This window comes from Babylonia areolata, chromosome 27 (genome assembly GCF_041734735.1).
Source record: "Babylonia areolata isolate BAREFJ2019XMU chromosome 27, ASM4173473v1, whole genome shotgun sequence".
Taxonomy (NCBI): domain Eukaryota; kingdom Metazoa; phylum Mollusca; class Gastropoda; order Neogastropoda; family Buccinidae; genus Babylonia; species Babylonia areolata.
In genome coordinates, this window is record NC_134902.1 from 10,220,199 (window position 1) to 10,245,432 (window position 25,234).

A 25,234-nucleotide genomic window follows, 5' to 3' on the forward strand; every position below is an offset into this window, starting at 1 on the left:
GGGATATTACATATATTTTCTCGTGCGTAAGGTAATACTGCATACTGTTCCTTTATTTTCTCTATTTATTAGTATTATTATTATTATTTTATTATTATTATCATTACTACTACCTTTTTTAATTTTTTTTTTAATAATTATTATTTATTTATTTATTTATGTAAGCTTATCTATTATTAATTCACCTTTTTTTCTTTTCTTTTTTTTTTTTTTTCATGGCCTGACTAAGTGCATTGGGTTACGCTGCTGGTCAGGCATCTGCTTGGCAGATGTGGTGTAGCGTATATGGATATGTCCGAACGCAGTGACGCCTCCTTGAGCTACTGAAACTGAAACTGAAACTCTCTATTGTTTCTTTCACTAACTTAATATAATCACTGTTTCTAAGTAAAGATGAGTTAAATTTCCAAAAAGGTTTTCTTTTGGGTTCTGTATTAAATACTTAGTCAACTTTGACTAAAGAGTGGTTACTTCTATAACTGTACAAAATATCAGCGTCTTTAACATCAGTAACCAGGTTATCTGAGATCAAGAAGAAGTCAAGACGGCTTTGTTGTAAGGGAGTTGGTCTCCTCCAAGTGTATCTTAAGACTTCAGTATTGAGTTCTCTCCATATATCTACTAACTGTAAATCATCTATCATCTTTAAAACTCTTTCTTGTGCTCCCTGATTATTCACATGCTTATAATTGTGGTAGTCTACGTTGGGATTCATTACTAAATTCCAATCCCCTCCCATTATGACGTTAGAAATTTCTTGCTCTTCAACTTTTTTCTGAATTTCTTCAAAAAATATAGGGTCATCTCTGTTAGGGCCATAAAGGTTTACCAATAGAATTTCAATATCAAATATGTGTAAGACCAAAATGATATAATTACCATGAGTATCTGTAATGGGTTTTTTTAATTTTGAACTGAAAGTTGTTATTCAGCAAGATAGCTACTCCTCGTGACCTAGAATTATTAGATGAAAAAACACATTCATAACCCCATTCAGTCCTTATTTGTCTATCCATCTTTTTTGTAAAGTGTGTATCTTGTAAAAAATAGACTGAATATTGTTTTTGTCTTAAGTATTGTAAAACATCTTTCCTTTTTTGAAAAGCACCTAGTCCCTGGTAATTTAAGGATGATATTTTTAGACTATTCATGAGTGAACTGTATATTGGACCACACATATTGCACCATTAATATTTCAAAAACAAAGTTTTCCACCTGTACCATTTTTTCTAATCTAAGAAATAAAAAAAGAACAAGAACGATAATAAATTCCCTGTTCTTTACAAACTGAAGCATCAGACACTCAAATATTTGGCGAAAATCAAATGAAATATATGAAAAAGAAAGAAACAAGACAAAATATTTTCCATTCACACAAAAATACACATACATTGGCAAAGAAGAAAAACAAATAAACAAAAACAAACAAAAAACAGACACCTGTTTTCCTCTGACCATCCTTGGCGATCAGGGAACACAACATCACACAACTTTTCATGTTTGATTTCATAAAGCCGTATTTCACGAAACTCCTTCCCATTCTCGTGGACAGTATTTTTTACAAGATGTGCGTGCGTGCGTGCGTGCGTGCGTGCGAGTGCGCGTGTGCGTGCGCATGTAAGTCAACACGCATGTGTGTACAAAACTTGTAAAAATCGTGCGAGCGATTTTGTCTTCTCTTTTGCTCTCTCTTTTCAGATTTTTTAACAAATTAGCAAAACTCAAAACAACTAAGACAATATTCACATAACATTCATGCCAGTATGTTCTGATTTTTTAACTCACTCGGAGATCCCGAACCATCAAGGGAACCTGGAGCACGTGCAACACAACCTTACACACTTCGCCCGCAGTCACCTTTGTGTACAAGTTCGCGCGATTAATAATAGATAATGTCTGAATATGAAACCGTGTGTATGTATGTATGTGGAGGCGGGGGTGTGCATGTGTGTGCGCGCATGCGTGTGTGTGCGCATGTGTGTGCGTGGGTATGTGTGTGTGTACTGGTGGGAAGATGGGTGAAGTGTTTTGATATGCATTCCGTCCAAGCATGTGAACGAATAAAAAATATGATTGTTTATATATCCATTTTTCACAAACATATTTACAAACACCATGGCATTAGGTGCTTTGTCAGTTCAGGTCGACAGAAAGGAAAAAACAAAACAAAAAAACCCCAAGTATTTACAAATAACAAATGGATCAATCAATCAATCAATCAAGTCACCAGTGAATCACCCTGCAAAATATGAACCAGATGATTAATGGACAAACTAACACGCATACTTTATTCCTCTACTCCCCCCCACACCCTTCTCTTTTCTTTTTACCTCTTCTCCACCCTCTTTTATCATTTTTTTATCTTCCATCCTTCCTTCCTATCCTCTCCCCCCCGCCCCATTTTTCATAAAGCAGTGGCATGTTGTTCATCAGTGGGAACAGGGGTTGGGGGTGTGGGGGGGCAGAGGGGAACGAGTAGACACATTTCTTTTTGTCATTCGTGACTTCCGTTGGAACAGAATCGACCCTGTGTGTGTGTGTGTGTGTGTGTGTGTTTCAGACTGTCTTCGTGTGCGCAAAGGATTATGTTGAGTTATTTACACAAAGCAAAAAAATATAATACTAATAATGACAATAATAGATAACTAGAAAAAACAACGCACATTTTTAGCACTTGAACCTGTCAAAAAACAATGCACACTTTTAACACGTGAACCAGCCAATCAATGATCAATCAACCGTTCAGTGAGTAAATCGACAGGCTGATACCCATAAAGGCAAAGTAACAAGATGCATGGCATAATTCCAACCATAGGCGTACAGTTTCAAATGTATTATAATTTCCATACATAATTAGTATGTGGTTGGGGGCAGGGGTGGGAGGAGGGGAGAAAAAAAGAAAGAAAAAAGAGACAATATACGTGTTCCATTTGGCAACAACAGCTGTCAAGACTTTAAAAAAATAAATTAAAAAAATAAAATAAAATAAGAAATAATACTAAGGATAAGAAATGAAAAAAACAAATCATAATAATAAACAACTAAAAAGTATGAATGAATTGCTGTGATCAAAACAGCAGCATACACAATGAAGATTCAAAAAGGGCTTTGATTCATGAATCGTTGAAGAACATAGTTATAATGTTTGCTGACTTTGAACGTCTGAATTTGAAAGTATGTGTGTGTGCGTGTGCGCGTGTGTGCACGTGCGTGTGCGCGTGCATGTGTTCGCATGAGTATGCGCATGTGTGTGTTGGTGGGCTGATGGGTGAGTAGGTGTTTTGGTTTGCCTTCCGTCCAAGAATGTGTACGGACGTATGATTGTGTGTATATCCATTTTTCACAAACACATTTTCAAGGTAGTACATCATGGCATTAAATCCTCTATCAGTTCAAAGTGACCAAAATCGTAATGAAACAATCATTAGTAAATAACAAATAGATCAATCAATCAATCAATCAAGACAAGAGTAAATCAACCAGCAAAATATGACCCAGTTGAACACTGGACAAGCTAATACAAGTATTTTATTCCTCCACCTCCCCACACCACCCTTCCCTCTCCCTCCCTCCCCCCCCCCCTCGACACCCCCCCCTTCCCCGCCCCATTTTTCATAAGGCAGTGACATGTTACATGTCAGTGGGAAGGGGGTGAGGGCCGCGGGGAGGGGTCATTTTTTTAACAAAACAATTCATAAATTCCGTGGAATAGTATCGACCCCTCTCCCCCCCCTCCCCCCCCCCTGTGTGTGTGTGTGTGTGTGTGTGTGTGTGTGTGTGTGCATGCATGCGTGTGCGCGTGTACGTGCATGTGCGTGTGTGCGTGCGTGCGTGCGTGCGTGTGTGTGCGTGTGTGCATGCGCATGCATGTGTTAGGGAGAGAGAGAAGAATAAGATGATGGATCAGAGCACGTTACTGTAATTAGAACACGTAAATCACAAAACAACCTTTTCAGACATGTTTTACATTAACTGCCAAGAGACAGAAAATCAATCAAAAGAAATGATAAAAAAGCGGTGCAATATAATGTAACTGCATATCTGTGAGTTTGGTTGTTGTTTTTTTGTTTTTTTTGTTGTTGTTGTTGTTCTTGTTGTTGTTATGTCATAGCTCTGTTAAGTTCATTATCAGTGTTCATATCAATGTCAAGCTTCAGGGTCCTACTATTTTTCAGCTTTGCTAGAATTTTTCCATTCGACGACCATGCTGCTAGGGTTTCCCTTTTTTACTATCAGCACCAAAACGTTTGCAAAATATATAAAACTTCCATGCTTAGCAAAAGAAGTTCCTATTTGAACAAAAAATTATAATAATGACTGCTTTTGTTGTTGTGTCAGAATATCAGATCAAAGTGCCAAGTTTAGAGAATACAAAAAATATAAATATAACAGTAAATGCAGTGTGCATATAATTTGGCTTCTTTTTTTTGTGCCCATCCCAGAGGTGCAATATTATTTTAAACAAGATGACTGGAAAGAACTGAATTTTTCCTATTTTTATGCCTAATTTGGTGTCAACTGACAAAGTATTTGCAGAGAAAATGTCAATGTTAAAGTTTACCATGGACACACACACACACACACACACACACACACACACACACACACAGACAACTGAACATTGGGTTAAAACATAGACTCACTTTGTTTACACAAGTGAGTCAACAAACTAAAAATGAATGATGACAAAACAGAACTCATGTTGACTGGTAATAAAAATAAGCTCAAGCAGATAAATACGTCTATCATTTGTTCTGGCATAGAAATTTCTTTTTCTAGTTCTCTCCGTAATCTTGGTTTTTACCTCGATTCATCCCTCACGATGGAAGCGCATGTGAACCACCTGTGTAAAGTTCTTTACTTTCAGCTTCGTAAGATTAGTAAAATCCACCCCTTCCTGTCTGTTGATGCCGCTAACAAACTTGCTGTTGCCTTCATTTTATCCCGCCTAGATTATTGTAATTCTCTCTTAGCTGGCCTTCCCAATGATAAAGTCTACAAGCTCCAGAAAATACAGAATAGTGCAGCTCGACTCGTCCTTAAAAAGTTGAGGAGAGAGAGTGCTACTGCTCTCCTGCAGACACTTCATTGGTTGCCTGTTCAAGCCAGAATTGAATATAAAGTTGCCTGTCTATGCTTTCAGTGCCTGAATTGTGCTACCACACCCTATTATCTTTCTGAGCTTGTTAACCCGTACTTGCCAAACAGAACATTGAGATCTCTTGATTCCTCCCAGCTAACTGTTCCCCGATACTTCCTTAACTCCTGTGGAAAGAGGTCATTTTCCGTCTTCGGCTCAACAACTTGGAATTCTCTGCCTATTGTTCTCAGACAAACAACTCGTCTATCTACCTTTAAAGTAAATCTTAAAACTTATCTCTTTAAAAAATACTTGTCATAACTCAAATAGTGCTGTTGTCCCAGGCCCATGGCAATGTGAATGTGTGTGATGGGAGAGTAGAGAGAATGGGGGTGGGTAAATGGATGGTGGTGGTGTGGTTTGAAAGGGAGAATGACCCGATTTTTACCCCTTTACCTTTTCTATCCAAAATTTTATTTTACAATTTTTACAAAATCTATGGCATGCAGATTACAATTATGTTCCTTTTTACATGTATGTATTTTAATTGAAAATTGCTATCATCTCAGCCATTTAATCATGTGTGTTTCTGTGCGTGTGTGTTGGTGTAAGTGTTGGAGCGTAACAGTTGTAGTATTGATAGTATGTTACTTTGTGAGTTTTATGCATTGTGTTTTTATAATATTAATGATTTTGTTTTATGTTTCTACTACTTTTTATATGCTTTCTTGTTTCACTTTAGGTACTAGATTGTAAAGCGCTTAAAGCTTGTTTATGCTTGTATTATAGCACTATATAAAAATAAATTACTATTATCATTATTATTAACACCACCCATGTCAGCTCACTTTGGATGTATGTAGAGTGGGAGAGTGGGAGTGGGGGGAGGGTTTTTTGAGAAAGAGTGGCCATAAATGTTTTATGTTACTTATATTTTTCTTTCATATAAAGCGCCCTGAGCTCTTAGTGAGAAAAGGTGCTATATAAATGTACAGTATTATTATTATTATTATTATTATTTATACAACAGTTCTGTCATGGGTCACATCACTGACACACAACAGTTCTGTCATAGGTCACATCACTGACACACAACAGTTCTGTCATGGGTCACATCACTGACACACAACAGTTCTGTCATGGGTCACATCACTGTCACAAAAGTCCTGTCATAGGTCACACCACTGTCATAGTCCTGTCACTGGTTACACCACTGTCACCACAGTCCTGTCACAGGTCACATCACTGTCACCACAGTCCTGTCATGAGTCACACCACTGTCACCACAGTCCTGTCATGTGTCACACCACTGTCACCAGTCCTGTCATAGGTCACACCACTGTCATAGTCCTGTCACTGGTTACACCACTGTCACCACAGTCCTGTCATGTGTCACACCACTGTCACCACAGTCCTGTCACAGGTCACACCACTGTCACCACAGTCCTGTCACAGGTCACATCACTGTCACCACAGTCCTGTCATGAGTCACACCACTGTCACCACAGTCCTGTCACAGGTCACACCACTGTCACCACAGTCCTGTCATGAGTCACACCACTGTCACCACAGTCCTGTCATGAGTCACACCACTGTCACCACAGTCCTGTCACAGGCCATACCACTATCACCACAGTCCTGTCATGAGTCACACCACTGTCACCACAGTCCTGTCATGAGTTACATCACTGTCACCACAGTCCTGTCACAGGCCATACCACTATCACCACAGTCCTGTCATGAGTCACACCACTGTCACCACAGTCCTGTCATGAGTTACATCACTGTCACCACAGTCCTGTCATGAATCACATCACTGTCACCACAGTCCTGTCACTGGTTACACCAGTCACCACAGTCCTGTCCTGAGTCACACCACTGTCACCACAGTCCTGTCAAAGGTCACATCACTGTCACCACAGTTCTGTCATGAGTCACACCACTGTCACCACAGTTCTGTCATGAGTCACACCACTGTCACCACAGTCCTGTCACAGGTCACACCACTGTCACCACAGTCCTGTCATGAGTCACACCACTGTCACCACAGTCCTGTCATGAGTCACACCACTGTCACCACAGTCCTGTCATGAGTCACACCACTGTCACCACAGTCCTGTCATGAGTCACACCACTGTCACCACAGTCCTGTCACAAGTCACATCACTGTCACCACAGTTCTGTCATGAGTCACACAACTGTCACCAAAGTCCTGTCACAGGTCACACCACTGTCACCAAAGTCATGTCACAGGTCACACCACCGCCTGTCACAACAGTCAAAACATACTCTCATTCAACATAGGCCACAATTCCTGACCTTCGGCAGGCCAGTGGTGCCAGAGGTGTACAGCAGGTAGATGGGGTCAGTGGCACTGACAGGTACGCAATCCACAGGTGAGCTGCCCGCCATCTCATCCTCCCAACACACGTCTCTCCCTGCTTTCATTGGGGATGCCTCGAACTGAAATGGACCACCACTTTTGGTCCACATCCATAACACCATCATTCATCTATTTATTCATTTTGTTGCTCATAGCCCAGCTGACTACACAGAACCATCTCAGGGCTGAAAAACTAGCTATCTATCCAAAAGAACCTGAAAAAAACACACCTGGTAAAGAAAATCAGAACAAGAAGTTACCTTCATGCACATAAACCTTGGACATGGCTCTGACGTTGACCATTCCATCAATTTTTCATTAGACGATTAAACAAAAAAGCCTGAACATAAACACCATTATTCACAATGAAAGGTTACTGATATTACTATGGAATGTTATTACCCACTCCCCCCCTCCCCACTTCCCCCCCAACAAAGAGTGGAGACTGGTATCAACTGAGGTCTACAGCCTCAACATCTTACCTGGGATCTGTTGAAATAATAAGGTAGAGATTCAAGTTGCAATCAATTTTACCTGGGGTCTCTTGAAATAATAAGGTAGAGATCTAAGTTGCAATCAATTTTACCTGGGGTCTGTTGAAATAATAAAGTAGGGATCCAGGAAATAATAATTTTACCTGGGGTCTATTGAAAATAATGCAGGTAGGAGGCTGGAATTCACTCAGGTCGAGGGCACCATCCAGCATGGGTTTGTATGGCACAGTTCGTGTGGGCTCCACTCCACAGTTAGCACTGACCACCACCTTGGGCTGTCAGAAAATGGCATCATGTTCACTGATCCTTACTGAAATGCGACACCATAATATTAAAAATAATTTCAACCTTCAATATAGCATGATGATAAAACAAATTGCAATGCAACACACACAAAAATTGTTGTGTGTGTGTGTCTGTGGTAAACCTTAGCAAATCCATTTGCTCTGAAAATACTTTGTCTGACAATACCAAATTTGGATTAAACATAGTAGGAAAAAAAATCTTCAGTCATACCCATAATAGAATTTCCGTATTTCCAGATCATTAACGGTTTATTTTGTTGACACTCGATCCCAATCCAAAAATTCCACAATCCTGCTACCCGGTTGCCAGATAAACTATGTTCGGGAAAACAGCACAACATCATTTTTATTGTTCGCAATTACAAGAAAAGAAATACAAATTCTCGACTGAACACATACAGTGACACTAACTACACCATCAACGTGTTTACTGCATATGAATATTCTAAAGTGGATACTGAATTACCTGTAACGAGCATAAAAGAAAAACTGAATCGAATGTTTCTTTCAGTTTCGGTCAACCTGTTGTCAGACTGATTTGTGCAGATCTATATATGTTGAGGTATGCCTGAGGCGATGTCAGTGTCTCCTTTACCGCCGAATTAAAAAGATTTCTTAAATAATCAAGATATTTTTAAAAAACATATCTAAATGGTGTTGTGTTTTTTTTTTAAATATATATCTAAATGTGGATACTGAATAAACTGTAATGAACATAAAAGAAAAATTGAATCGCTAGTTTCTTTCAGTTTCGGTCAGCCTACTGTAAACTGCTTTGTGCAGATCTTTGCATGTTGCGGTGTGCCTGAGGTGATGTCAATGTCTCCCTTACAGCTGAATTAAAAGAATTTCTTAAATTATCCAAATATGTCAAGAAAACATGATTTAAATGTGTCATTACCTCAAATACAATAATATTCTTATCACACTAAAAAAGACCCATAGCTTTAAATATCAAATTTGGTCGAGTGATGTCAGATGCGGCATGGCATTGTGGATAAGACTACGTCTTTCTAAACAGAACATCCTTAGTTCTTCTTCATTCATGGGCTGCAACTCCCAGGTTCACTCGTATGTACATGAGTGGGCTTTTACGTCTATGACCACTTTTATCCTGCCATGTAGGCAGCCATACTCTATTTTCAGGGATGTGCATGCTGGGTATGTTCTTGTTTCCATAACCCACCGAACACTGACATGGATTACATGATCTTTAACGTGTGTATTTGATCTTCTGATTGCGAAGGGAGTTCAGGCACAAGCAGGTCTGCACATATGCTGACCTGGGAGATCAGAAAAATCTCCACCCTTTACCCACCAGGCCCCATTACCAAGATTCGAACCAGCGATCCTCTGATTGAAAGTCCAACGCTTTAACCACTCAACTATTGTGCCCGTCATTCTTAGTTCAATTCTGCTAACATGCCTTTTTTCTGTTCTTTTTTCCCAAAGCTTATTGACATTTAACACAGAACCCATTTTAACAATTGTTTTTTTTTAATCTCTTTTTTTTCTCATGATTCCTTTACTGGATACAGTGCGTGTCACAAGTGAGTCCTGAAGGTCTTGCCTCTCTTGTTCATTCTATATTTAACCTCTTGACTGCTGAGAAATAAGATCAGTGTCGTATAAATCTGAAGTGCACAAACAACTTCAGCACTTTTCTGTGGTGTAACTGATCTTTATGAACAAAAGTAATACAATCCACAGAGGAAGTCTAAATAAAATGGTGAAAGACATCTGTAACTGCAATCTTATCTCAGTTAGGCAACAGCCTTTCACTGATGAGCATACTTGTCAGCAGCACTCAAGCGGCTGATAAATATCTGTCTGGCAAGCTGTGTAATGTTAAACATAAAACTTTATAATATTTCTACACAATGAGAAGGTGCCACCTCAGAACCATGGTTTAAGTGTACGCGATAGCTATCTGGGCATCAGTTCATGTCTAGCTCGTCTGGGCATCAGTCACTTACATCACAGTTCGTGTCACACAGTTGATCTGAGTTATTATTCACATAACTGATTTCAGTTTAAACCTCTTAATGGGATACCTGGTATCTGATACAGTATAAAGTCTCTTGCAGTTCATTATTTCTGACCATGGATGTGTCTGTTACCTGTGTTGTTTCCTGGATACTATGGGTATATACTTCTGTGTTTGCAACATCGCTGATACCAGATTGGCGCCCTCGCTCAGCAAGGCTGACTACAAGCTTTCTCACATGTCAAGCCCTACCAAGAAGTGTTTGTGAATCATGGATTTTAAATACAGACATTCCAAAACAGCCCTGCCATTACTGTTACCAGATTGGCACCCTCACTCCGCAAGGATGGTTATGAGCTTTTTCAACACGTCAACCCCTACCAAGGCGGTTTGTGCATCATGGGCTATAAACACAGACATTCGATGATAGCCCTGCTGTTGAACCATACCAGACTGGCAGAAGCAATGCTGGCTGGCCCCCGCTCGGCGACGATGGTTTAGCCTACTTTATTCATATCAACCCCTACCAAGGTGGTTTGTGCATTGTGGATAATGCTGATCACTTCAGTGGGACATACATCAAACAGGCCATGAAGTAGCCGCTGTCCACATATCCCATACGAAGCCAGTAAAGGATACAGAAGACAGGCCAAGAAGCAGTCATTGTCCACACACCCATTTCAAAAGGTGTATAACTGACCGTCTGCACACTGACCCAATTGGCTGTTGGAATCTCTGCATTGTCAGAGGTATGATAATTTGCCATTTGTAATGAGCTCCAAGTGATGTGTACAGAATCTACATGCCTCATATATTACAAGCATTATGTATGTCTGATATCAATGATGTGGGACACCCGACCCATATAAGCTAACAATTCACTACTGGTATTATTACAATGTATGTTCACCTTCATTAGGACACCAACTCCTATTATTTGTTGTTGTTTTTTTGTCCCTTGCAATGAAGGTTATATAAGACCTAAAAACACATGTACCATGTCCCAGAAAAGATCAGCACCATCATAAAAAATGAAAAAAAACACAGCAAAAATCACAACACATAATTAGTTTCCATCAAAAACCAATGAAGCATTATACAATAGTATTTACCTCAAAGTGTATACATAAACATTGACTAGATCACTTCACATAAGTTATATCATTCATCAAGGGATTTTTTTTTTATTTTGCATACCCCCCTCTCCCCACCACCACACACACACACTTGTAACCATACACCCCCTCCCTCCCCTCCACCCCCCACACCAACACACATAAATATTTCATATGCCTACAAACACCCTCAAGAAAAGGGAATGAAAATATTTTCCATGATACATGATGAAAAGGAGCACAACTGTGAATAACAGTGTGATAATCACCAGGTTATGGGCATGATCTTCTTCCCTTTTTCTATTGTCTTATTTGTGTTATTTTCTAAATCCTTTCTTTCTCCTTTTTTTTCCCTCTCTTTTATACAGTTCACCCTTAAGTAGCAAAGTTACATCAACAACAAAATGCAATAAATACAATATCCATTGTGCGCAATAAAAGGATTTTCAACAACTTGTGCTTTTTCTCTTTTCTTTTTTTCCCACTTGTTTTTCTTCTCTTTTTTTTTCTTTTTTTTTTGTTTCCTCCTTCCTCCTCCCCTCTCTCTCTTTTTCTAGTAACAGTTTACACACATTATTTTGCACAACTGGAACAAATCAATCTGCATTTACACATGAATATCATCCAGCAAGGTATACACTAACAGGGGGAGGAAAGGAGAGAGAAAAACTGATAGAGAGAGAGGGTAAGGTGTATTCCAATTATTGTTAAAACCATAAAGAAACCAGTTTTGAGTGAACTGAGCAAATTTGCCCTAAATATACTCCACTGCACTGATTTCCTGGTAGTTCATTCTAAAATTGTGAAGAAAGCTCGCACATTTGGCAGTGAGTTATTCATGTTACATTTGTAGATATAAACTTAGCAAACAAGGATAGTCATAACTCCCTGTTTACACCAACTCCTCAGACAGAACCAATGAATTACAATGTACACATTTTTTAATTAATACCTTTAGTAACTCAGTCCAAAAACTGTGTGAGATTTTACAATATCAAAGCAAATGCTGTATGGTTTGGACTTCTCTTTTACAAAAGGAACACAGTGGATCTTCAATGAGTCATACAACAAGTTTCTTCTTTAAGCCTGGAAACACTTCAGTTTCACATCATGAAATTTAAAGCAACGTAAAAAATATTTATTTCTATTTCAGATCATAAAAGCACTCATTCCACCTGACAACTGATGGAAGTATGTCTGAAGCAAGAAAAATAGATTGTATTTTTTTGCTTCCTCCTGAAATCACCATCCAAATTTTAGTTTCCATAATGCAATAATGGGGGGACAACTCGATATCATATTTGTGTCTAAGTTGCTCAATTGCATGTATGACTCCTGTATACAAAAGGAAGTTTGTTCAATTGAGGTTTGGAAAGTGGTCTCAGAATTCTGCAAAAGAAAAAGGCGATTATTTTCCACTTCAAACAATTGATTTATAAACAAAATTCCATTCTGCACCCACTCTTTCACAAACACAACTATCCAGTCTCTTATAATGTTGGCATCTTAATGAATGCATTCTGCCATGAATTAAGAAGTATTCTGAGGTTGACATTTAATGTGTAGCTGTTTCAGATGTTTCAATACAACCAGCCAAAAAAAAAAAATCATTACAATGTCTCATGTAAACATGTACTAGGTAGATCCAGCCAAATTTTCACATTCATAGCAGAATCCTCATATTTGCAAGAATGAAAAAGTGCAATAAAGTATGAAGCCACACCAAATTTCACAGCAATATCTCAAATTGTTTTTGAGATACAGAGTTTTGAATTTTAAAAAAATTCTGCGATTTTAGCCAATCTCACAAAATGGCATTTTGGAACCCATGTAGAATTGCCACTAATACATTCTCATAGTCAATACTCTTCATATACGATCTATATAGTACGCAGAAGACCTCAGTTTTTGGGGTTTTTTTTAGTTGACTGTTATGTTATTGGATAAATGCCAGAGTCATAAATTCTGAGGAAAATGCTTATTTTCTGCATGTCCGATCCTGCATTTTTGATGGTAGCGTTACTAAAATGACTGAAACTCAAAAACTATTGCATCTACATAAACATTTAAGGTATTTTCAGGTTCAGGAAAGACTGTAGACTTACAAGACAGCAAATGTTAATAATAAATCCTGGTAAATGACAGCTTTTGATAAGATCATATGGAAAAAAAAAAAAGCTTTATTCAAGACGACTGAGGTTAATGTCCTCCATTAATGCTAAAAATGATTCTCCTTTTAGACATTTTTCAGGATTTGTGTGTGTGTGTGTGTGTGTGTGTGTGTGTGTGTGTGTGTTTCAAAATCAATATGTATGCATCACTTTAAGTAATTGTTTTCTTGTTTATACATCATTATTAACTATTAATCAGCACAGAAGATCCTACCGGTTCTAGAGTGCAGACATCCAGCTGAACAAATACATGCTCCGTATCAGTGCTGAAGTATAAAAAGGTCTTACAATACAGCATCAAATGTACCCATGGTGGTGTTATTTTGATTAGGTTCTCTCTCTATATATATGTGTGTGTGTGTGTGTGTGTGTGTGTGAAATAAAACAGAAGTAAAATAAAACAGAAGTAAGAAAATAGAGTCAGTATGTTGGGCGATCACAAAGCTGAACAAGACCAACTGAACTTCTCACTGAAAAATACGTCTGCTATTTTGACGCATTCGGTGATCTTGGCTGTCTTTCAATGTCAGAGAGAAAATTGTTTCACAACAGAAAACGATGATATTAACTAAAATTATGAAATCTATCATTCAAAGACTTACAAAAATAAGTAAAGTTGGTTTCCAAGATTTTTTTAAATTATTATTTCCCCCTTTATTTGAATCAAAACCTCAGCTATGTTAAGCTCCGCAACAAGACTTCCACTCTGCAACAAGACTTCCACGAAGCTGGGCACTGAAACCTCAGATCTAAAAATAGATCCAGATCAGTGGTATAAAAAAATAGGTCTCCACTTTTTTTTGTTAAAGACACTGCTCCTTAAAAGCTTTCAGGTCATTTTACAAAGCATTTTATGATGAAAGAATAAATTTTTCAGTGGTGGGTTTGACTACAAAGATTTATTTTGTCTGGAAGCACAGTAGAGCATCAAGAAAAATAGGTAAATTTTGAGCCACATTTTCTTAAGATCAAGTAAAATATATCAATTGGAAACTTAGCCCACATAAAAGTTGAGAACGTGATCTTTTATTTGAGAGGTCTCTTAGGTTGACTGGTTACTAGTAAGGAGCAATGTCCGTAACCTATTTTTGTCACCAACCCTCTCAGACCAGAAGCAGACGTCGGCAAACTTGTTTACCGCACTGTGTTTTGAAGAGCAAAGGACACTCCACTTCGGGCAATCAGTTTCACTCACACTGTCTCACACACAAAAAAAGAAACACTTACAGGAACGAACAAAGGTGGTTTTATTTTCTGATATATTTTTCAGCAATCAAGGTGGTTACAGAACAGGCAAGTCCACATGGGAAAACGCAGCTGCTTTTGCATATGAGGTGTATGAAGGATTTCAAAGAAAAGAAGAAACACTAGCAGTAGCAATCGATCTTGAAGATGCCTACAATAAGGTCCAGTTTGCGCACCTCATGGAGCTGCTACTAAGGTATGGAGTAAGTTTGACACTGACAAGATGGATAGCAGCAGCGCTTCAGGAAAGAACCGTCGTCCTACGCCTCGGAGATTGGATGTCTGCACCTTCTAAACTATCCATGGGACTGCCACAAGGGTCTCCGCTTTCTCCTGTCCTCTACAATGTCTACACGAAGGGTCTTGCAGACTTAAACAACAATGGAATAGCTCGGGTGCTTACTCTTGCGGATGATGGCCTGGTCTTTAAAACTTCGAAAGATGCTCAGGAAAGAACTAAAGCCGTCCAGAAACAACTAAACAATATTGCTCAATGGTGCAAAGACACAGGACCTTCCATCAATCCAGCGAAAGCCCAAACATTGCTGTGCACCCTCAACAACAGAACCGCGAGCAAATCACCACCTTCTGTGTCACTCGATGGGATTCAGATCGAGAAAACTGAATGCCTATGGTACCTAGGAATACACTTCGACAGGATGCTGACCTTCAGAAAACATACGGAAAATACTGTTCTCAAATGCAAAAAGGGCCTTTCAGTCTTAAAAGCAATGGCAACCAAAGGTATTGAACAACGCCACCTCTTCCTGCTATACCAATCACTCGTCCTCAGTGTGATCGACTACGGACTTGGGCTAACAACACCATCTCAAAGCAACCTCCTAAAATTAGAAAGAGTCCAAAATGAAACTATGAGGCTGATCCTTGGAACAACAAAAGACACGCCCACAGAAACCATGCGATACCTGCTTGACCTTCCTTCAGTGCAGGCCAGAAACAAGTTAGAACAGGTCAAGACCTACTTCAAAGCATTAGAAAACCCTCAAAACCCACTGCATGACGCAGTCAAAGAACCAAAAGGCAGCCGCCTAGGACGAGGAAGATTATGGATGGGGCAAGCAGAAGACACAATCCAGCTAGTATGCCGACTACAAGACCTGAAAGAAACAAAAGAATGGGAGAAAAACCCCGAAAACCTCAACCATCTATTCAACACAGCCATTTCACCCACTCTAGGAAGACATTGTCGGGAATGGCCAGAGGGCAAAACTGATGCGGAAGTAAAACTACTCATAAAAGAAAACAGTAAAGAAGAGGACATCATCATATACACAAATGGCTCAGTCACCAAAGACCAATCCGGTTGGGGATTCAATGCGAAACAAAATGGAAAAACAGTTAGGGAAGAGAATGCTGCCTACAAAGTCACAACCTCCAGCCTAACGATGGAAGTTGAAGCTGTGACACATGCCCTCCAGTGGCTATCGTCCATCCATACGCCCGGAAACCAACATGCCATGATTCTAACCGACTCAATGAACCTCATACAGAAAATTGAAAACGGAATGGGAAGCCCAGAGTGGCATAAGGCAATGTGCAACTTTCAGATTAAAAAACTCACATGGTCATACTGCCCGGGACATGCAGGTGTTAAGGGAAATGAGCGAGCTGACAGACTTGCTGGTAACGCAACACCAACGAGCGGCCTACATCTAGGAAAATCGGAAATCCTCAGAAAAGTCAAAGGCCCCACAATGGTCCTGCAGTGGATCCCCTCTCACTGCGGCATTGCAGGAAATGAAGAGGCAGACAAGCTCTTCAAAGCAGGAAGCAGGCTCACCCAATGTGCCCACCCCCTTAGCTTTGTGGAGGCAAAGATAATCCTGAGCAGCCACTTCAAAAACAGCTGGCAAGAACAGCTACATCTGGGAGCAGAGGAGGACAGCATCCATCAACTGAGTAAAGCTCAGCAAGTCATCATCCTCAGACAGCGCACAGGCCACTGCCAGCTCCTCTCCCATCTCTACAAACTGAAAATTTCCCACACAGACCAATGTCCGTGTGACACCACTCCTCAAACTCCAGCCCGTGTCCTGCAAGACTGCCCCCTACACAAAGAGCTGAGGCACCAGATCTGGCCCAGTCCCACAGCACTCCAAGACAAGTTGTGGGGAATGACTACAGAGCTCCAGCGGACTGCGGACTCTGGACTAACTGTCTGAACACAGCCTGGGAATGCTGAAGAAGAAGAAGAAGTTATTTTTCATTTTTTTGAGTGACTGACATATTTCATCACATGTCAAAGGGCTCTCAAGTAATATACTATCTTCATATGACAAATTACTAACATTGTGCAACAACGCATTCAAGTCAGCATCAACATTTCTTTCAGAATACAATTGTAGATAAAATCCATGAACTTCAGACAAAATCTCCTCTTGATCAAAAATCACATCACCACTGTCACTCTCCAAAAAACATATAGTCTTATCTACAAAGTACGCCTCTCCACATTGCAAAAATATTTGCTGGGCTTTTCTCCATCTTGCATCGGGGGGAGTTCGCGTGCACTGAACAGAGCAAGACGTGTGTCATGTCTCCACTTAAATATGTGGTATTGCTGCCAGTGACAACTTCTGTTCCTCAAATTTGGTCAGTGACTGTGTCTGGTACCATGTCATCGGTGCCACTAGTGTTTCGAGCAAAATGCGGTTGCTTTGTTGCCGTTTTCATAGGCTTCATGTCGCGTCATGCACAAAGGAAGGCAGAGTTACGGCATCCGACACTGCAGCCGAGAAGTTGGCTGGACGGTGTAGTGGTAGGACTGGTCCTCACCGTAACTTTTTTCAGCAACCTCTTGATGCAGTGCGGGGACATTGAGCCGAAACCCCGGTCCTCCCAAGCAGGCCAGCACCAAGCAGACCCGTCTGACGAGCAGCAGTGAAGCCAGGAGGGTGAGACTGGACAGAAGTGCAGGAGACCAGGCTGGCAGAAGTCAGGAGGAGGGACAGCAGAAAGGTGGGTGTGGACCTGAACCGACAGTGACTGACCTCATGACAATGCTGACCAGCATGATGACCAAGTTCGATGAAATGAAGCAAGATCTCAGGGAAATGAAAGACTTTTACTCTACACTCAAAGATGACATTCAGGATTTAAAAGAGGAACTGGCAAATGTGAAAAAGACAAATGATGAACTGACAAAGTCAAACGTAGAGTTAAATGAAAAGCTGAAGAACTTGGAAGTGAAAATGGATGATTTGGAGTGTCGCTTTCAGCGAAAAAACATCATTATTCATGGCATACTGAAAAGAGACAGGAACGAACCTAATGAGATGTATGAAAATCGATTACAGGACATGATCACAGACACACCGGAACTGAGTGATGACATTTCTTTTGACAGGGTACATTGTCTTAGCTCTAAAGAAAACTCACCTCTGATAGTGTCACGCGCTATAAGAGAGCGGACTAGAAACCCCCACCCAGCCCAGCACTAACACCCAGACAACACAAACACAGACTACAACAATTCAGGGTTCATACATTTGTTTAATCACACACCTAGCTTGCCCACAAACAATAACCACAACCCCAGCTGCAACAACACTTAAATAACAGAATGGATAAATAATAACACACACACACAAAAAAAAACCACAAAAAAACCAGAGCTTTAAGATATGGAAACAAGCGCAACGTTGATGATGAAGTGACGATGAAGTAGTGACGACGACGACGAACAGTAAGTGGCGACGACAAAGAACAGCGATGATGAACACGAAGAACAGCGATGACGAACACGAAGAACAGTGACGACGAAGACGAACAGACGAACACCCAGACAGCTGAGCGCCAGGCCAGAGAACGCTGGCGACGGAAGCCAGCGGCAGGCGGCAGCAGCCAACGGAGGCCTGGACTAAGGAAGCCAAAGGCAGGCAGAGGGGTTCCCGGGGAGACAGTGGAGGGTCAGTGGAAGGGTGGGGAAGTCAGTGGATGAACACGAAAGTGGGAACGCTGAAAACACTGTATACAGCCTATTATCCACTGGTAGGATTCACTTTTGGACAAACCCAATTAAACAACCTAAATGTACCTAGCCCAGAATTCGTAAAGAAAACAAATCTTACAAAATTTCAGTTTAACCCCTCCCTGATCAACACATGGGCTACAGAATAGTTCAATTTTACTCAGCTGCGCTATTTCGGAAGTTTAAAAGGCTGACAACAACCACACCCAAGAGCAAGGATAACGGAAAAGGATAAGGGAGTAGTTTGGAATATTCTAGCTTATGTATCATATATAATATAGTGACACACATACACACACATTAATAGAACTAAAAACTGAAGGGGTTCACAAGGAAAACTTAAATCTAGATTTTACAGTTGAACTCTTTCAACACGCGTAACTATTTTATCACATTCTTATAAAATTTATGTCTAAAATGCATACGCATCCTACAAATGCACATAAAAACCGCAAAATATATTTACTTAAACATTCACTCACTCCTCTCTCTCTCTCTCTTTCTCATACACGGACATGAACGCAAGACGAACAGACAGAACACAGGTTAGGACTGTCTTTACAGTCCCCTCTTACCTTCCAGAAGAGGTACCACTACCCCAAGGCTGGAAGTTCACACAGAACACAGAGACCACGACCACTCGGAGGAAATTGATCCCCACTACAAGCGTCAAGACGGGCAAACAGCCCTGAAGCATCCAAAGACTGGCACGGCTGCCTCTTCTGACAGTCGCGGGCGAAAAGCCCAGAATCTTGTCGTTTGTTAACAAGGAAGAGGCTGATCTCAGTTCAGTGACAGCCTGAACTGAGACTGAGACACAGAATCTCGTGCAAACAGCACAACCCACACTGCTCTCTAGCTAGAATGGGGTGGGTGAACGAGGGGGTTGAGCACTCATATCTTATTTGTCATGAGATGTGACAGATAGCTTGATGCACATTTTACAAAGACAAGGTCAAACTGTTAAAGGCAAAATGGAAGTTAAAGGGAACAAATGTTTTCATAGGTGAGGATTTCTCTCTGAGGGTTAGAGATATTAGAAAGAAACTTGTACCCCATCTGAAGGCTGCCAAAAGTCAGAAGAAAAGGGCCACAATGATCTACGATCACTTGTTGATTGAGGGGAAAATGTTTGTACTAGTGGAAGATGGCAGAGCATTGTAGATGTGTCTAAGGGATACGGCCGGCCTGAGGACAAACATGAGCATTTGGATATTACCAAAAACAGAACAGGGAAAGTTACAGGTGTATACAGTGTAACAGCAACACCGGGTGTTGAAATAGAGCCCAGCGAGCTGAGTAACACACATGCAAAATGAGTTAGGGCAGTCGATGTTGGGGATGTATGTGCAAACCAGGCAGGTGTGTTAACATTCGGTGATGACAGTAGTAATAGAGCGAGTGCACCCTTACCGAATGATAAAACCGTGCGTGTGTGCGACTGTTCCAAAATAAATGCATGTGATTGTGTTCCTGTTCAAGAGGTGGGATGTGTTTGTGTTGATGATAATTATAACACAAATTTCGATACAGATGATGTGAACAATTTTTCTTTTCTTCACTGGAATGTTTGTGGTTTACTTTCTAAAATATCTGTTTATAACTTTGTTGAATATGTTTCTTCGTTTGATTTTGTTTGCCTTGTGGAGACTTTTCTTGAAGATTTTCAATCAGCACTATTTCCTGATCACACTATTTTTGTCAAACCTGCAGTTAAGCTCACTGAACGTGGGAGATCAGGAGGGGTGGTTTGTTTGATAAGAAACAAGCATTTGAAATATATCAGAAATGTTAATGTAAAATGTGATAATATTTTGATTTTCGTTATTAGTAAAGAATTGCTTCATTTACAAAATAATGTTTTGTACATATGCACCTATGTTCCCCCCAACAAATCACCCTATCACACTGTTTGTAACATAGATAATGGTATTAGTCAGATTGAAGACTGTTTAGTAGATATTCTTTCCTCATATAAAATTATTTCAGTTTTGATGTGTGGCAATCTAAATGGAAGGACAGCTGGTGCTACACAGAATACTGATGAGGATTTTAAACAGTGTTCGTGGCTTGATGGATTTGATCAGTCTCAGATTAGAAGATGCTCTGAAGACAATGTATCAAACGCATATGGAAAATGTTTGTTAAATATGTGCTCTTCTTTGGGGTTGTTTATTCTTAATGGTGTATGCTATGGTGATAGGGCTGGTCATGTGACTTACATATGTGACTCTGGAAGCAATGTCAACGATTATTTTGTTGCGTCTTGTGATCTTTTTGATTTCATATGTTCTGTTTCTTTTGCGTAAAAGAAAGAATTGAGTCTGATCATATGCCTTTAGAGTTTCACATAAACAAACATGAATTTAATGTTTGCAAAAATGGTGATCTGAACAAGAAAGAATACACTGAAAAATTTGTGTGGAAAAATGAATATGCAATCGATTTTTTTAATCATATGAATTCAGATGCTGCATATTTACAAATGTTGCATGCATTAGACTTGATTGAAGTGAATGTGAATGATGCACTTGAAATATTTAATGACTGTGTGAAAATGGCCGCAGATTCTATGAAACAAAGAGTTTGTATAAGTAAAAATAAGCTTATGAATGAATTGTTTGATGCAGAATGTCACAATGCAAGAAAAAATGTGAGGCTATTGTTGAGAAAAATGCAACAAATCACATGATGCCAATGATCGTCATATATTTTGTGTAACAAGAAGAGAGTATAAAAACTTATTACTTAATAAAAGAAGTAAAGGCCTCTGTTAATGACCAGAACGATTTTTAGAGAAATGTTAGGAAAGTTCTTAAAAAATATGCTCCATATAATAATGTTATAACATTAGACGAATGGCATAAACACTTTAAAACCGTGCTGGAAAAAGATCACAATACTGATTTGGATATTCAAGTACATGATTTAGGTACATATGAATACAATGATTGTTTGGATCAACCTATCACAAAACAGGAAGTGATGTTTGCAATAAGGAAGCTAAAAAATGGTAAAGCTGCTGGGCCCGATGGATGGGTAGGGGAATTTTTTTTAAACATTTAGGTGGTAATGGAATCAATTTTCTTGTAAAATTATTTACCGTTTTGTTTGATAAGGGGATCTATCTTGAAAACTGGACAGAATCAATTATTCTTCCGTTGTATAAAAAAGGTGATACAAATAATCCAAACAATTTTAGAGGAATTTCTTTATGTAATATAGCAGGTAAATTATATAGCTCTGTAATTAATAGAAAATTAACAGAACGGATTGAAATGAATAATATTACAGGAGAATATCAGGTGGGTTTTAAAAAGGACTACAGTATAAATGATCATTTGTTCACTCTGTTAGCAGCTGTTCAGAAGCAATTTGTAGGTAATCGTAAACTGTAAGCGCATTTGTCAATTTTGAAAAGGCATCTGATTCTAGCTCAAGGAAATTATTATGGCCAGTTCTTATTAAAAATGGTATAAAAGATTAACTTTATAGCTGTTTCAAAAGTATGTATGAAGATGTCAAAGCTAGAGTCAAGAGTGGAGCTAAATTTAGTGATTTTGTAAAGTGTACACAAGGAGTTAAACAAGGGGATGTTTGTAGTCCTGTTTTATTCTCGTTTATTAACGAATTAGCAATGGAAATCATTAACAATGGTAGACATGGTGTTGCTTTTCATTTGATAGAATTATTTATCATGCTTTTCGCAGATGATATTGTTTTACTGTCTGAAACTGTTGTTGGTTTGCAAACTCAGATAAACAGTTTATATTCTGCAGCACAAAGACTTGAATTAAAAGTAAATATGGATAAAACAAATATCGTTGTTTTTCGAAAGGGTGGTTACTTAGCAGCAAGTGAAAAATGGCTTTATGGTAGATCTCAAATTTCTGTAGTAAATGCATATAAGTATTTAGGTATTTATTTTTCAACAAAACTCAGCTTTACCTTTGCATGTCAAGATCTTGTGAATAGAGGAAAACGGGCAATTGTTAATATAGTAAGTTTATTAAATAAGTTTGAAAATAGCTCGGCAGAATTATTCTTTGAGTTGTTTGATGCACAGGTCCAACCTATAGTGCAATACGGGGCTGAGATTTGGGCTTTTGAAACAGGAAGTCAAATAGAGAAGCTACATTTGTTTGCCAAGAAACGATTCTTACGTGTTGATCAACAAACCCCTAATGATCTGGTTTATGGTGAATTGGAAAGATACCCGATATATCTTAGTTCATATATTAAATGTATCAAGTATTGTTTAAAACTTGTACAAATGTATGAACATTGACTCCCTGCACAAGCTTATAAGATATTGTATAATTTAGATAGTAGAAGGAAAATCACTCGGGCAACAAATATTCTAAAGTGTCTATGTCGTTATGGTTTTTCATTTGTTTAGTTAAATCAAGGGGTCGGATGTGTTGAAAGTTTCTTAGTTTGTTTTAGACAACGATTGATAGATTGTAGGTGGCAAGAATGGAATGGTCTTATTGAAAATAGTGATAGATTTTCTTTGTGCACACTACTGAAAATGAATAATTTAACAGAACACTATATTGTAATGAGTAATGAGTAAGTCTATGAGATGTATGCTAACTAAACACTATATTGTAATGAGTAATGAGTAAGTCTATGAGATGTATGCTAACTAAGTTTAGAATTGGAGTTTCTGATATAGCTGTGCATAGTCAAAGGTACAAACAGAATGAAAAGTACACATGTCCGATGTGCAGATCCGAGAGAGAGGATGAAGTTCAATTTGTTTTTTGCTGTCCGGCACTGGATGATCTTAGAAAAAGATTCATCCCTTCAAAGTATTATAGCAGACCAACTTTTTTCAGACTAACATTATTAATGTCTAGCAGAAATTAATCTGTCATCAAGAACTTCACAGTTTTTCTGTATAAGTCATTTCAGAGAAGAACCACTATGAGCTGATACCACGATAATATTGTTCAAAGATACAATATTCAAGGATTACATTACAATATTATTGTCCGCATCATTTTCTAAAAAAATGTTTCCTATATATGTGTACCTCCTTCAAATGGGGCCATGGCCTTCAATAAAATATTGTTATCGTTATCCATCTTGCATCAACTTGATTCTTGACATAACAATCATACCTTGATTTTTTTTCTCTCTCAATTCTTGTAATTGTGTGTTCAACAATTCCAATTCCTTAATAGAGCTTTCATTACAATTTTTATTCAATTGTTTCATCTTACATTCTAGTTCTTCTTCCTTCTCTCATTTTTTTCTTAAAACAAGAGTAGAATATTGTTTATCCTCTTATTTTCATAGCAACATTTCAAAAAACAACTGGTCAGAAGCACAATAATGAAGGACAACATTAGCAATATGATCAATAATATCAAAATTGTAGACGGGCAATGCATTTTTTTTTTAAATTCAGAATAACTGTTTTTATAACAGAAAATTGTTAAATTTCCAATTCTGTCTCTCTCTTTTCATAGCATCTTTTCTTAAGACTTGACAACAGAGTGATCAGATCGGTAATTTATTCCAATATCAGCACCAACTACCTCTGAAAGCAAACTGTCAGAGACCAAAAAATAATCTAAGAGTCCTTGCTTTATATTGTTAAATTTTCTCAGTGAATATTTTCTCTTTGTGGAAATATATGTCTAAACACCTTTATCAACACATGTTCTACCAACAAGTCCTGTATCTTTTCTTTTGCTACCTTGGTCAATTAGTAATACTCAGAGTTTCTGGCATCTAATTTCATTTCAAGCACTATCTTCCGATCTCCAGCTGCTATAATGTGATCTTCACCAATCTGATCAATGTTGCTGCCAAGAATGGAGAAAAAATCTGGATTGTCACCTGTACTGGGACCATAAACATTAACAAGTGTTACTCATTTATAAAGCAATTCAACAGCCAGAAGTAATGTATTTTGTATTTAAATCATTGTTGAACAGAATTGCCACACCATTCTTATTTGTTTCTGAACCCACAAACCAAAATAACCCCAACATGATCTTTAAATTTTTCTTCTTTATGAACCAGATGTGTTTCTCGCAGAAAGAATATATTACCATGCTGGTTTCTAAGAAAATCAAAAACATCTTTACCTTTCCTAAAATCTTTTAATCCATTACAATTTATACTGCAAATCTTAAAATTATTTATATTTCGGGGGGGGGGGGGGGGGGGGGTTCTTCATGTTTAATATATCCATTTAAAGCCTAGAAGAATGTATATAACAAAATATGGAATAGGAATCCAATCAACATTATGGATCAGTTTGAACAAATCATTACACTCACTCACACTAGATACACTGTACACTCTCCCCACTGGTGTCAGTGAAAAAAGGCAGGAAAAAGACCACTTACACCCAAACACTGCCGGACACTTGGTAACAGATGCACTTAAGAGGCACTCAATCTTATACTTGTTATGCTTATAACCAATATTTTCAGACAATGCTCTT

At 38.7% G+C, this 25,234-nt stretch overlaps 1 protein-coding gene across 2 annotated transcripts in view; it reads right to left on the reverse strand.

Annotated features, from left to right (window-relative positions):
- The window catches only part of LOC143301279 (acyl-CoA synthetase short-chain family member 3, mitochondrial-like), a 180,370-nt gene that overhangs the window by 121,319 nt on the left and 33,817 nt on the right, over nt 1-25,234 (reverse strand). For both annotated transcript variants that reach the window (XM_076615457.1, XM_076615456.1), the window contains exons 4-5: nt 8,101-8,232; nt 7,400-7,543 (exon numbers count right to left, since the gene is read on the reverse strand). In XM_076615457.1, the coding sequence (XP_076471572.1) occupies nt 7,400-7,543; nt 8,101-8,232 (276 nt within the window). The remainder of the gene's footprint in view (nt 1-7,399; nt 7,544-8,100; nt 8,233-25,234) is intronic.